At 45.6% G+C, this 15604-nt stretch overlaps 1 protein-coding gene across 7 annotated transcripts in view; it reads right to left on the reverse strand.

Annotated features, from left to right (window-relative positions):
- Positions 1-15604, reverse strand: part of AUTS2 (activator of transcription and developmental regulator AUTS2) — a 1250408-nt gene that overhangs the window by 347974 nt on the left and 886830 nt on the right. For all 7 annotated transcript variants that reach the window (XM_051847921.3, XM_051847919.3, XM_051847925.3 and 4 more), the window contains exon 5: positions 15311-15340. In XM_051847921.3, the coding sequence (XP_051703881.1) occupies positions 15311-15340 (30 nt within the window). The remainder of the gene's footprint in view (positions 1-15310; positions 15341-15604) is intronic.

Raw genomic sequence — 15604 nt, forward strand, 5'->3', positions numbered from 1 at the left:
CTGAAATGTACACATGTCAGAATGGCTGGGCTGGTAAATGCTATGTTATGTGTGTTTGGCCGTAATTTAAAACATAAAAGGCATTCAGTATGTAGCAAAAATAAAAACCTACACAAACATCAGGTGTTATGATTAATATAGTTATTTTGTTCTTAAGAGTTATCATCACCACATATATTTTTTTTTCCCATAGATGCAGACACAGGGCCAGTATTTTGGCTGGGCTCCTGCTCCCTCCCACAGCCCCAACTGTCTCGGCTGCTCGGGTGGCCTTTGGTCTCTGAGGATCACTCCCACATCATAAATGTCCACACTTCCTGACCTCAGCCCGCTGAGGGGCCTGCAGGCTCCTCCTTGAACTCCTAGTTCCTGCATCTCCCAGCCTTGCTATTGGATGGCAGCACCATCAATATTCACCAGGACAGTCTCACTGGAAGCCTGAGGTAGTCATGATTCTTCCCTTAGCCCCTACAGCCCAGGGGCCACAAAATCAGGACAATTCACTCCAGAATTCCCTCCAGAATATTCCTCCTTCCTTCTGCAGGACTTTGGTTGAGGTCCCTATCACCTCTCATCACCTCCAGGAAGTACTCTGTGCTTTCTGTCTGGATCAAGTCCAAATTCTCATCCTGCCGGACGAGGTCTATTTATATGGAGCTGTCCACATCAGCCTACGGTTACAGTCTCATCCTCCCCCACACCCTAGCACGCACCCCACTTATCAGAAACAGAAGTCTTCTCACTCCTCTCCATATGCTAAGCTTTTCACAGTTCTTTGCTTTTTGCAAATAATATTCCCTTTGCCCATTACCTGCATGATCCTTGCTACCTAGTGATGGCCTACTCCTTGTGTTTCCGCAAGATCTGACTCAACAATATGGATCAGTCTTTTTTGCATTCAGACTCATGCCATTCAGCAAAAACAACATATACATAGTGGTGGGAGGGGAAAGAGGTAAGTCTATACTTCCTAGCCTTCTCTTCAACTGGACAGCATCTCTCTCAAGCCTTCTTGGATCTTTGTCCTCTCTCCTTCATCTTGGCTTAGCACATCTTGGCTTAGCTAAGTCTGCAGAATGAACTGGGTGCCAGAGGCTAAAGCCCAAGCTCACTCTTTTCCAGTCTTCGGAAAATCATTTCAACAAGGATGCCTGCTCTAGTTTAAGAAGCAAGGCATCGGACAAAATTAGGTGCCTCGGGATGATCACAATCTCCTTGGACGAGGAAGGTTCATTTTGTGCCAAAGAGAAGTAATTTACTAATTGGCAACCCAGTGACTTAAAAGACCTTTGTATCTCTCAAGGCGGCTGTCTTGTATTTGGGGAGTAACTCAACATCTAGTAGATTTGAAATATTAATGAATTCTGGACTGTTCTAAATACATGTGCAGATGAACCCTCAGTCTCTAAAATCCTGACCTCATCTATAATTTTAATAGCTCAAGCAACAGAAAACCAATCTGTGAATAGCAATTAAAGTGATTCTATGAATAGTTAGGTACCACCTATTATAAATGAGGGGTCTTCAAAAAGTTTGTGGAAAATGTGTATTATGAAAAAACTATGCATGGATTTCAAAACCTGCACCAAAATAAAGTTATATTTTATCTTTACCTTCTGTTTTCCACACACTTTTTTGAAACAAGCACCCTAGAAAAGTTATAGCTATACATGTATATGTATTTGTGATCACTGTAAATGCTAAATTAAAAAAAAACTTGTTTTATGAGAGGCAGAGATACAGATCAGGGGCGGGTAGTGCCGTGGGTTAAGCCACTGTTTGTGATGTCTGTATCCCATGTGGGAGTAGATAACCCTGCTAACAAAAATACACTAAAACTGTTAAATTGTAAGTGTTTGAAAATGACTCAAGGACTCTTTGAAGGTTCTTGTAGGCCTTTTGTTGAAAGAGATCATGTAACATCCTATCTAGCCACACAGGGTGGATGGATCCTTCCTAGTGAATAGTGAAGTGCTTGGTACTGGATTTGTTGAGCACACACGGCACGTCCTTCCAGGCGTACTCCTTGTGAAGTGGGCTACCTGCACATCATTAGAGGGCCAGAATGGGGTGCGGCTGTGAGGGCGACCCCACTTAGACAAAGTCAACGATCCACGTATGTTGTCATGATGTCTCCGGGGACTGCATTATTGAAAATTATTGCTGAATCCTAAACAGACCCTCTGGGAGGGATAATCACTTTTCGATGGCTGGATCAATACTTTTGTTCTTATCCTTTACCGCTTGAGTGACTGGACCTCAGGCCAGAGGAGAAACTCGGGTCAATCCCCTGGACCTACTGTAATCTAGCAGGGAAGATCAATGCGTGGGCTTGTGAGACAAAGGGAGGGAGCGGGGTCAGCGAGCACCGTTCTCCTTGTGGTAATGTGATTTTAGATTTCTCAATGAGAAAAGCCACGCTCATCTATGGGTCTTCTGTCACAACACTTTAAAAACTGCCCTTGGAGGTACAAGGGATAACCCGTTTTATGTATGGTTTATTGAATAAGTCTGTGAATTACGAGCCTGCCATGTACACAGCCAAGGCTAAGAGCAGCTTGTCTGCTCTGTCCAGCAGGGGTAACATCTCAAGCTCGGAAGAGAGGGAGACCAGAGTGATGGACACGGGTCTTTTTGTGGCAGAACAAGAGGTAATGGCCATGCTGTGGGCACAGGGGAACGTTCAAGTGTCTAGCACCCAGAGTCTTCCAAGATGGATTTCTGATCACTTTATTCTATCTAGGAGAAACGCATATCCCATTCATTACAGGGCAACAACCTTACACTGTCCTTTCAAAGCACGCGATCTAACGTTAAGTGTATTACAGCCTTTCCAATAAGAGTAACAAAGGATGCTAAGCAGTATAAAAGGAAAAAGCATTTTGCCAGAGTGACTGCTTAGTCTTAACCGATCAAAATAAATGCCTTTCAAGTACCTCAGAAACACCATTTGCATGCGAGTAATGTGCTAACTGCAAAAGGGACTTATTACTTAATTAAAGCTTATCACAGGCATCTTTTCTGAGCAATATTTTGTTGGGTGTTAGTTTGAATTACAAGTGAAAGTGATAAAATACTCTTTGAACATTTCCTTTTATTCCAACGTGCTGTACTACTCTCGCTGGGCTTTTCCTACTGGCTCTCAGGCTTCCCAGAATGTGGCAGGGGGAGAGTTCTGGTTGTTGGCTAACGGCACTGTCTTGGGAATCAGATAACCCGGCTCTGCCACTGGTCAGGTGCAGAACACCTCAGTTTCCTCCTGTTTCAACGGAGGCTAACTTTAATGCCTACCTATTAGGGTTATGATGCAGAGGAAACACATACGTAACACGTATGAGTCATTTTTATCTCCACAATGCATGGGACACTACACCTGATAGGCTTTGACGTCAGAGCACATTTCTGCCACCATTGGTTACAGAATGTAAGTTACTCAAATTATCTGCATCTCAGTTTCCTTACAGGTAAGATGGGAGTAACCATGCCTGTGCTTCAACGGGTTGGTGTACGGACCACACAAAAACGTATAAAGGCCTAAGGCAACCTTTTCTAGCTGGGTTCAGGGGACTGTCAGGCTCGGTTCAGCTACAAGGATGGAATGGATTCTGCCTCACAAGGACCACACTCCCCTCCTTTACTCTGACCACAGACATGAACAATAAGCATCAGCCTAAGGCTTGGCAGAGAGCTGCGTTTAGCCCGGGTTCTCCTTGGAGAAGGGGCCACTGCTCAATCCACCATGGGGCTGGAGCTCCAGGAGAGAGTAGACTGCAGTGGTCACTGTGGCCAGCCATCCCCTGGTTATTGCACAAGATGGCCAGGCACCTGTCAGTTTGGGGTGTCCAGACCCCCACAAGCCTGCAAGTGGACAACCTACTGAGTCTTCCCCTGGCTTCCTTCTCAGGGCAAGAGGAGAGCAGCCCCCGCTGAGACCGCCCCCACCCCTGAGGCACCTCTGAGCAGGAAGTCAGGGCCCTTGGGCTCCCCATCAGACCGCTGCCTGAAGCACACACTAGAGCCGGGGAACTTGCCTGAGAAGCCAGTAAAATTTTAATGCACTCTGTAGTGCGGTCATGTCATACTCGGTTATGGCAAATAATCCCAGATGCCTGCAGAGGTAAAATGGAGCTGTAATGTGCTTGCCTCCTAACCCGAGCTGACAGCAATGATGTACGACTACCATTAGCGGAAAATATCACTTCAACTAACCCATGATCCAGCTCCGCTCAGGGTCACATTATCCATGAGGAACAAATTACACTCCCAAAGTAAATACAAATTTTCTACACGAAATGGGTACAAAAAAAGGGAAGGGGTGATCCGTTCCCTTCGCCAGCACACTGCTGAGTGACACAGATGATAAAGGACAGGACAAATCATTGGCTGACGGAGTGCTGCGCCGTAATCAGCTCAGCCGGCGTGCACTCCAGCCGATAAACACTGTATTCTCCCCTTAGTGGCAAATACATAATCTTTACCACGAACATGGCTGCTTCAGATATTTACTGCCATGTGGGCTGCAGGAAGGCCCAGTGCGGCGTTTGCTGTCAGCAAGGGGAAGGCCTCGTGGCCGGGGTGGACCCCGAGATCCTTTGCAAGGGTGAGAGTCAGTTTCGGCATGGACAGGAGGGTACTTGAGGGAGCAACAATAAACATGAGTAAACCCACACTGGGGGAGGATGCAGTTCAGGGGCCACGGTGCTTCCATGGCCCTCTTCTGAGCACTGTCAGAGAGAGGAAATAGTCTGGAGAGACCTCATGGGATGCAAGAGGCAGTGGGCCACACCAAGCAATTCCTCTGTTGTAGGACCAGCTTTTCCCCATGCTCTCAGAGTGGTGGAAGTGAGTCCTCTTCCCTTGCTGGGATTCAGATCATCAATGAAGCAACTGCCAGGCAGAACAGTAACATTCACAGGGCACCGCCTATGCAGCAGGTGCACGCTAGGTGTGTGGGACTGCCTTGGAGCCTGATTTAATAAAATACTAAGTGTTTACACACATGAGGGGTCTTCAAATGTTCATGGAAAGTGTACACTATCTTTTAATTCCATTTGTTGACGAACCCTTTGAAGCACCCAATATATTTAAATTTAAAATATTAAACACATATTTAAGTATATATTTAAAGAAGACCGAGTTCTGTGATTAAATACGGTGCACACTTAGTTCTCAGGTCGGTACACCTTGCATCCCTGGTTCATCGTGGTAGCCCATAAAGCTGACTCTGCTTTTGATCTGTAAGGTTAAAAGATATGCCTTGTACCTATCTCATATTAGTCATCACAACTACAAATATCTGAGAAAACCAGCTTTATAAAGAGAAAAAATCCATTTAGCTCATATTTTGGGGGGTTCAAGTCCAGATCAGACAGTCCTACTGATCTGGCCTCTGTTGATGGTGGTAATGGTGGATGTGAAACACAGACTGCAGCTGGAGCCAGGGACAGAGCAGGTGGCTGGGCCCAATCTGGCTTTTACAACCAAGTCTCTCATGGGAACTCTTTTCTGAAGGCATTCTCCTAGTGACCTAAGAACCTCCCACTAGGCTTACCTCCTACTAAACACCACAATTAGATGAAGTTTCTACTCTCTTTTCACCTTAACATCTGGGTTTAAGTGCATGAGTTTGAGAGACAAATCTTGCTGACACCAAAGCATAGCTTTTCCCTTCTCACTTGGGATAACTGCTTCCCAGGTTGAAAACCCAAAGTCACATTTGGAAGGGCCTGCACATCTAGGTCATCAGTGGAGCCAAAGTATATTCACTTTATGCTTATTAAGCAATTGCCATGCTTGAAATGTCAGAAGCCAATGGAGTTCTTTGGGTGGGAAGGATGGTGGACAGGTGAATACAACAGGTGTCATGTCGCACAAGGAGGGCATGGCACAGAGAGGAAGACAGCATGGGTTCCCAAACGGCTCTTCAGGAAAGCAACAGGCTATGGGGGAAAAGGGCCCAGATGCTAGAATCTTAAGGCATGGTTTGTATCTCAGCTCCACCCCTTGTTTTATTATCTTTTTTAATTTGTAAGATGATGACACCTGTTTGTCTTTTGAAGAACCTAACACACTTTGGCTCACTACAGATGATCTCATACACAAGGACATGTATGATCTTCACAATAAATATTTAAGCAGCTCATATAAAATGATGTTCAGAAAAGTGCTTTTAATAACATGATGAACTCTTCAACATGAAGTAGTGCTTTTTATTATTGTTCAGTTATTATTATTGAACCCAATCTCCTCTGTTGCTGTCCTGAGAAACCAAAGGTGTGTACATTTTCAGATTAAGAAATTAGGGAGCTGAAAAATCACTAAGAGTCCCAAAAGGGAGATGAAGCCCAAACTGAGTCTTTCGGGTAGGACAACCAAATACTGCAGGTTCCCGCCAGTTCTTCAACTATTCCATTCCATAAACATGCAGATAGTTGGCAGCTCATAATTAAGCCAGATTTGGAAAAACAATAGAGAAAAAGTGGCTCCTGGTTACTTTTCATTTAAAATGTTTATTTTCATCTACCTGAAAGGCAGAGAGAGAGCGAGAGCGAGAGAGAGGTCCTCTGTGTACTAGTTCACTCCCTAAATGCCTTCAATAGCTAGGGCTGGGATGCAGGTATCCCAAGGGGTGGCTTAACTTGCTGTGCCACAATGCTCACTTTGGTTCCTTTTCAAGTAACTGAAGATGCCATGTAAATTTACAGCTAGCATTTCTCAGCATGACAGCTCTGTGGCAATCTGACCTTCCAAACTGTAACTCTGATAAAAAAAGAATAAAAAGAAGTCCATTCACCCACTGAATTTTGGGACTTCTTTAAAGTGCAAAGCTTGGTTAATTACTAATATATTGTAATGCAGATATTTTATTATCTTTCTCATACTAGGATGGTACAGTTATGAGGCACAATCATGCTATCTAGAAGCTGCCAAGGGGGATCAGCTGAGGCAACCTTACACATATGTGTGTGACATACACACATACGTGCGTGACAGAACACATGATGTTAACAGCTTCAGCAGTACAGACGTTCCTGGTATTCAGGTGGCCCAGGGTTCATGGTCAATTTCATGAGGCTGCCAATCATCACTTCCACCACACTCCTCCTTGGCTTTGCGACCCTGCCCTCAGGTAAGCCATCATCACATCAAGGCAGAGGCTTTGTTCTAAGACAAAACAGCAAGACTTTCCTCTGGTAAAGCAGACTCATGCACTCAACCCCAGACGTTTCCAGAATTATTCTTATGGGTCAGATAATACTAATAATCATGTGAGTTCTTGAAACACATTATGGAAGCCAGCTTTTCACCCATTCCCTGTTCTCCCCTAAATACTCAGAGTAGAGGAAGGTCGGGGATGAAATCCACTGCTCTGCTGCCTACAGACAAGTTCATAGTGACGAAGGGAGCCAAGTAACTAAAGCATTCATGTTAGTTCATCAAAGATGAATGGATATGTAAGAGGGTTCTTCAAAAAGTTCACATGGAGCTGGTGTTGTGGCATAACGGGTTGAGCTGCCCCCTGCACTGCCAGCATCCCTTATGGGCACCGGTTTGATTTCTGGCTGTTCCACTTCTGATCCAGCTCCCTGCTGGTGTGCTTGGAAAAGTAGCAGAGGATAGTCTAAGTCCTCGGGCCTCTGCACCCATGTGGGAGACCTGGATGAAGCTCCTGGCTCCTGGCTTCGGCCTGGCCCAGGCCTGGCTGTTGTGGCTATTTGGGGAGTGAACCAGTGGATAGAAGATCTGTCTATCCCTCTCTCTCTCTGTAACTCTGCCTCTCAAATAAATAAAATAAATCTTTAGACAAAAGTTCATGTAAAGTGGAATTAAAAAATGCAAATTAAAACTAAGTCTCACCTCACCCCTGTTAGAATGGCTCTCATACAGAAATCAACAAACAATAAATGCTGGTGAGGGTCTGGGGAAAAAGGTCCCCTAATCCAGCTGTAGAAGACAGTATAGATAGATACCTCAGAAAGCTAAAAATAGATACATGATATGACCCAGCAATCCCACTCCTGGAAATTTCACCAAGGGAAATAAAATCAGTAAATGAGTTATCTGTACCCTCATGTTTATTGTAGTTCAATTCACAATAGCTAAGATATGGAATCAACCCAGATGTCCATTAGTTGGTAACTGGATAAAGAAATTATGATACACACACACATACACACACACACTGTGGAATACTACTCAGCCATAAAAAATGAAATCCTGTCTTTTGCAACAAAATGAATGCACTGGAAACCACTATACTTAGTGAAATAAGCCAATCTCAAGACAAATACCATATGTTTTTCCCGATCTGTGGTAACTAAGAGTCCCAAAAATGTAATGTATAAGAGTAAAATTGACATTTTGAGATTCAATGATTGTTTACAGCCCTAGTCTCTACTGTTGAGGAACAGTGTTTTTTCCTTCATAATGTTTGTTGAACTCATTACTCAGTGTAGGGTTAATTTTATAAGTAGAAAGTAAACTGAAAGTAGATCACTGTAAAAATTAAGAGAAGGAATAGGAGAGGAAGAAGGAAGAAGGGTGGAAGTAGGGGTGGGAGAAAGGGTAGGGTAGGAAGCATCACCATGTTCCTAAATCTGAATACATGAAATATATGAAATTTATATATCTTAAATAAAATAAAAAAAGAACTGAAATTAAAATGGCATCTTTCACCTTATTGAAAAAAAAGATAGCTTATTCTGACATCCATGCATACAACATTTTTAAAAAGTTTATGAAAATGTGTATCATAACTAAACTATGCATGGGTTTCAGAATTTTTTTACATGAACAAACTTAAATTCCAATTCTATTTTCTAAGAACTTATGGAAGTCCCCCCACATGACTAACTGAATGAAACAACAAACAGGAAGTGGCCTTGTTTAGGCATTTAGGTCTACTTGTAAGTTTCCTTCAGTGACTTAAAAGAGTCAACACAGATGTTACTGCATCTACCCACAATGCTTACTCTCTCTCAGGAATTCGAGAGAGATGAAAGAATAGAGCCAATTCTTTTGTAATCTTCTTTCCACTTTGGCATAGAGAAAATACAATCACATATGAATTTCCCTCTGGGTTCTGCCATGATGCTGGGATAAACAACTATAGGGAAAATCAGGAGAGTCAATGCCAGGTCATTGGATACAGCCTCATTTTAAGGATGACAAAGATCAGGCTCAACACCATTTGGTAACTTGCCTAAAGCCACACAGCTTGTTGGTGAGAAATCAGAAACCAAGTCTTCTCAGGGTCCTTTTCTAGTATCCAATTACTGTGGACAATAGAACTTCTAGAACCTGTTCTTTCTTTTCACTATTTATTCCAAGAAATGGAAGATGTGTGACAAAGTTCCAGTAACTCGTGAGTATTTATTTAGTTGATCCACATTTAATTGAATGTCTATACCTTTATAGCCTATCTTCCTTGGGTGTATGACTTAATAGTAACAGGGAGATTATCACACATACATATTCAGTACGAATTAAGCCATTTTTTTGTTTGGCCCCCAAAGACAATACAATGAAAAAGAAATCTTAATGAGATTGAGGATGCAAAAAAATTTTTCAGCAGAAATTTAATCCAGGGATGGTATCAAGAGGGATTTTGGACGGGTATGATGTAATCAGGGCAATTGGAACTATGATGATGTTGAAAGAACAATAAAATGTCATTTTAACCCAGACATAATCTTGGAGGAGTAAGAAGAATCTGGGTGAATGGGCATCAGGGAAATCAGGCATCCAAAATGGAAACTTGTTGAAACTTGGCCAAGTATTGCAGAAATTGCCCAAATAGGCTAAGAAATTTATAAATGGCTTAGAAAGGCTTGGCCATGAAAAAACAAAATTGTGAAAAACCAACTGAGGAGGCCTGAGGGAGAGACCACAGCTTTGTTAGCACCCAGAAAGCAGACACGAGGATGGATGAGGTCCACTCAGCTGAGTAGCAGCCTTCTACCTTGGTTTTCTTCCTCCCAGGAAAGGAAATGCAAATTTAACAGAACACTGAACACCAAATTCAGGCCTGGTACTGGCTAAGCGATGTAAAGAAAGAATATGAGCCCCTGTTCCTGGGGGATTGGCCGTCTGATTTGCTGCTATGGAATTTGGAAGGGTGGAGAAAATTCCTTTTCTAGCTGCAAAACAAGACAGCCACCTTTAAATCGTCTCCTGATCAGAACAAGACCTATTTCAAAACCAAGGACGGGGGTTCCACAAGCAACAGTGAGGGCCCTCTGAGCGTCTGGAATGTTGCTGATGGCGTGCAAACTTTACTGAGTGTGAAATGTGGCCAATCAAGGGATGGAGTTCTACCACTCTAAGCACAGGCCACAAGTCCTGTCTTCAGTTTGACATCTCAGCACTTTCTGGGTCCATCAGGAGGCAAGTTAGACATGTGGTTTGTGTTGAGTTAGGAATATAAGCCTCTGCTGGTTTTCTTTGCTGCTTTCCTTAGACGCTGCCCTGTGCCCACACAAGTGAACAGAAAATGATCAAAATAACAAAGTTGCAGCTTTAATTAAAAATTAAGAATGCGGGCCGGCGCCGCGGCTTACTAGGCTAATCCTCCGCCTTGCGGCGCCGGTACACCGGGTTCTAGTCCCGATCGGGGCGCCAGATTCTGTCCCGGTTGCCCCTCTTCCAGGCCAGCTCTCTGCTGTGGCCAGGGAGTGCAGTGGAGGATGGCCCAAGTGCTTGGGCCCTGCACCCCATGGGAGACCAGGAGAAGCACCTGGCTCCTGCCATTGGCAGCACGGTGCGCCGGCCACAGCGCGCCAGCTGTGGCAGCCATTGGAGGGTGAACCAACAGCAAAGGAAGACCTTTCTCTCTGTCTCTCTCTCTCACTGTCCACTCTGCCTGTCAAAAAAAAAAATTAAGAATGCACTAAAAGGTGTGTGCATGTGGGGAGAGAGGGTGTGGAAAATCAGTGGCTTTGCATTGACAGTTAGCCACTGTCCCAGCAGCTGTGCTGGGCAATAGTGAGCCAAGTCAGGAACACAACAACCTTCTCCGGTGGTCACTCTGACCGTGAGCAGTCCTGAGAGGGACAAGTGCACCCATGAGTCATGCAGAAAGCTTGCTTAGGGAAGGGAGAAGAATTTCTGTGAAGAGACTTCGTAGGTTCATACTGTGTGCTTATACAGATATCTGCATACGCAAGCGCCTGTGGCACATGCAACATCTCTACAGCTCCCAAAGTCTTTGTCTCAAGAACATTAAACGTGGCAGAAGAAAATATTTCTCTGAGATGTCTGTCTTCTATAAGGCAGTAGTTCTCAAGACCAGCTGGGTGCCAAATGACTGAGGTTGTATTTTTAAAAATACAGGTGCTTTGACCCCATCCGAGAAATCCTGACTCAGAACCTCTCTCCTGTGACGGGAACCGAGAGTAGTTGGCACATGGTAATGGCTGCTAGGGGCACAAGCACTACACAACCCACCTAATACACCACCCAGTCCTCCCGGGACAGCACCCTTGTCCTTGGGCTCTAGGTTATGCTCGAAGGAAAGCCTGCCAATTGCAAAAGTGGCTCGGAACACATGGTCTCGGGACCCTTCAAAATTTAACAACACTACCTCTTGGCCTGTATCAGGATGTAAGTGCCCTTGCTCTCTCCCCAGTTGATTTTCTCTCACCTCATCCCAAGTACAATCAACAGAAATGAACATTTACAGTACTCACCACGGACCAGACACCAAACCGAGTGCCTTTGTTTGTTACAAGAAATGAGTAGGGCTCTTGTTGCCTCCATTTGGAAGGCGAGAAAACTGAGGCTTGCTTACTGCAGCAAAGTGGTAAGGGACAGAGTCAGAAAGAAGGCTAGGCCATCAGACACCAAGGCCAAGGGCATGACCGCTGGGCCATCCACCCTCCAATCAGCTCTGTTACATGGCACATGTAAAAGGAAAAAGGAAGTGAGTCGATAGAGAGCTACTACCTTTAATGTCCACATTAACTTCATAACCAAATAAGAGTGTGTCTTAGCATAGTGGGCTATTGCCAGTGATAGAGAAAGAAGGAAACAAAACAAAATAGAGGCCAAATATGTGGAAATACGCCTGTTGCCTCTTTGTTCTTCTGCTACCAATTCACTGCGAGGAGGAGACTGGAATAATTGCTTAATTTGGGTGATTAAGGTGCCAAGTGCACCTTCTTCTCTTTGCTCTCCTGACAATGAGGAACAACCCCACGTCTGAGGTGCACAGTGTTAACAGTCTTCTCTAATTCCCCGCCCAATTTCCACTCCTCATCCAAGTGCTCCCGGTTCCTGACATAAAGTGAAATGTATTCACAGGGCTGCGGGGGGAGCCGCGGGGAGATGCTCCGCTCAGCGCCTCATCAAAGCCTTTGCCAGCACAAGGATGTCTCCTGCATTTAGGGGAAGCTCTGCTTTTTAAAGCCCCTTTCCTAGTCACTTCCACATTAATTAGTAAGGGTATCATTTGATAAATTACAGCTTCGTATCAGAGGAAAGCAGAGTTTATCTTAATTCAGTCAGCTGTGGGAAATACGGTTCCCTAATTTTAGACCACCGGTTCTGCAGATCCCCACGGAGTAACAGAATGACAGGTCTTCCGGAGAGAAATCCCTGTGGGTCTCCTACAAGTCTCACTTTTGCCTCCAACAGCATCCCTGGTGGGGCTGGCTGAGGGGATCCCAGGACACTGAGTGGCATCTTTTCCTCCATTAGCAATTCAGATTGGAAGGCGAATCCTCCAAGCAGCACATGAAAGCAGCCCTGTTGGCTGGGGGCTCTGAGAGGGCGCGGGCGAGGGGCTGGAGCGCAAAGGAGGTTGGCAGGGGCCAGGCTCTGACAGAGCCCAGGTCTGGGAGGATGGTGTAAAGCCGCTGATAAACACCAGACAATCGCAGCCCAGAAAGGGGGCTGCCTGACAGTCCTAACTACAACAGGGCCGTGCAGGCACGGCTGCAATTACAGAGGCCTGATTGCTCCTGCCGGGGAGCCCCTGGAGAAGCGCTGCATGGCAGGGCAGGGACCGATGATGGGAGTGCTCGGCCGTGGTGCGGCTCCACCACAGTCCCAAGGAAAAACGAGCGGGGGCCCGGGCAGGAAGCACGCCAAGCATTCGATGGTTCCTGCCCGCCACCTCCACTCCCCTGGACTTCCCTCCACGCTCCTACTGAGTCTCCTTTTTCCCCTGAAATCATCTCAAGCTCTGAGTGGGGGAGTGGGAGACCTCCTCACCCCCCACTGCTCTGTCTGATGCTCTATGGCTACCCCAGGGTGCTCTCCACCTGCAGGAAGCACCTTGGCCCCAGATCCCTCTGACAACCACTGGCAGGCAGCTTAATTCTAGAAATTACCAGAGTTGGGTGACCAGCTAGTAGATATCCCCAGGACTCTGAGGGACCTGACCTGGGATGAGGGCCATGCACTGGGATCTGTCTCTGCTTCCCCAGGCAATCTGGGTGTGCAGCCATGGTTGGAACCACTGATCAAGATGCTCACAAGCAATGCAGAACTTGGCATCCTGAGCACCTCCTACCTGCTGAAGGCTGCAGATGCTTCTGGAATTAATATTGACTTTTCAATAAAGAACGTCTGCTTGGTTTGGAAATCCCAAATAAGGCCCAACCTCTTGAGGAAGTGCCACAGACTTGGAAGTGAGGTCATCCATTGCCTGTGTATGTCTTGGAATGGAGAGAAGTCACCAGTCCCTCCAGGGGGGTTAACTATGCCTGACAGAATGAGCTGATGACTGCTGAAGGAGCCTGGGGGGCTGGAGTGTGCAGTGACCACACCTTCAGTCCCATCACTGCTGACCTTCTGTCCCTGGTACCTCCTGCACACTGGCTGCCGGAGACACCAGGGGTCCTACTTCCAAGGAACTAAGCCTCGCAGGGACTGGAGGAAGAAAGCTCCTACTTGTCAGTTAAACAAAAGAATAATCCACAGCCCCCTTTTTCAGTGTGTACTTTCGCTGTCATCCAACAGCCCATTACCATGTCACAGCACAGCGCACCCTTCCATAGGTCACTTTGTTTAAAATGACATGGATAATGCACATGTCAGCAAGCTGACAGTCCCCGCCGTCCTTCAGAGATAAAAACCTCAAGGCGAGAGCCTGTTCTTATCTGGGGGACATGCATTGGTCTATCATCCAACTCAGGCAGAACATGATTTCTCCAGAGAGCACTTTTTTCATTTCCTGATTTTAAGGAAATCAAATAAGCACCATTTGTCTTCATCTGAATATGCTTGACCTGCTCAAATGATGATGTCTCGCATTTTATAACGGGCTACATATGCTGAATTCAAATTAACAACGGAACGGAACAAGAGCCTTTAGATCTCTCTCTCGGAGGCTGGCGGCAGAAAAGGAGGAGAAAATTCTGGGCTTGGTGGGAAGATCCCACTAAACACTAACAGCAGGATTCTGAGTACAGTCTGCAAGCGCGGATGAGCTGGAAGTCAAAGAACAGGGCCAAGGATGGCCCGGGAGTGGGGGAAGGGAGGGCTAGTCCACCTTCTGGGCGTCACACCTAATGCAGCAACCATGCCATTCTGGTCACTCTTTTCAAAATACAAAACACATCAGTGAAAATGAGAAGAAATTTGGCCTGGACGTTGGGGCAGCTAGACAGACAGCCCAGACAGACAAAGGATCGCTTTGCTTTAGGCAGCACAAAGTTTACTTCACCGGGTTGTGATCCAGTCTTCCGGAAGCTCAAAACCTGAGTTCCATTTTGTTGATCCGTGTTGAAGTGGAAGTCGGAGGCTGGTGGCCAGCAGCCTCACAATAGAGCATGCACCTGTTGAAAGGACTGCCCTCCCACCAACGAGAGCAACTGCCATGTGCCCTCCCCTGCCCACCCGCCACCCCATGGTCAGACACCATTACCATTTCTATTAAGAAGACCAATAGGTACAGAAAAGCAGGAGCAGGCATTATGGGTCAGGAAAAGGAAGGCAGAAATGACATTGTAAACACGGACTGGCAAGTTTAATGTACCCATCACGGATTTTAAGAAATCGGATGCCTATTACAATAATGTCTTTTTAAAAAAATGCTTTTGGGTCTCTAAACCATCCTCTATAAAGAGAAAAATAGTGTCACATATCTGTGATATTAAAGGGTTTGTTTAAAAAAAAAAGTGCATCTCACAAATCAAACATATTCTATCTTATCACAGGAAATGTCACTGTGTGAATAACACTCATCTTTCCGGAAGAAAAAAAGCACTGTCAACATGAAGTGGCATCTCACCCTGCCACCGTGCACAGGAGGACCAGAGTGTTTGCAGTTCGATCTGTGCTGTGCCCGTGATGAGGGGAATCTTACCTTCTCTTCCTGGTCACTGTCGCTGTCACACTGAAAAGGAAGACAAGAGAAGAAAGGTTAGTGCAAGATTAAGGGCTTTTGCTTCTGAAACCCCCCTATACCCCCCAAATAGGCGTGCTGGAGAGTGGATTTTTTTTTTCCATCTCAAGTGCTAAGAGAATCAGAAGCAAAATCAGAAGCACAAAGTTGTTCTGCTGACTTCACCCAACACTGTGCTCGGGCTCTTCCTGTGCTCAGAGTGCAAGGTGCTCAGTCACACAAGTGAGCATCCCCCACTGCACAGCAGAGGGGGCA

This window comes from Oryctolagus cuniculus, chromosome 19 (genome assembly GCF_051225735.1).
Source record: "Oryctolagus cuniculus isolate XC-2025 breed Fujian yellow rabbit chromosome 19, ASM5122573v1, whole genome shotgun sequence".
NCBI lineage: Eukaryota > Metazoa > Chordata > Mammalia > Lagomorpha > Leporidae > Oryctolagus > Oryctolagus cuniculus.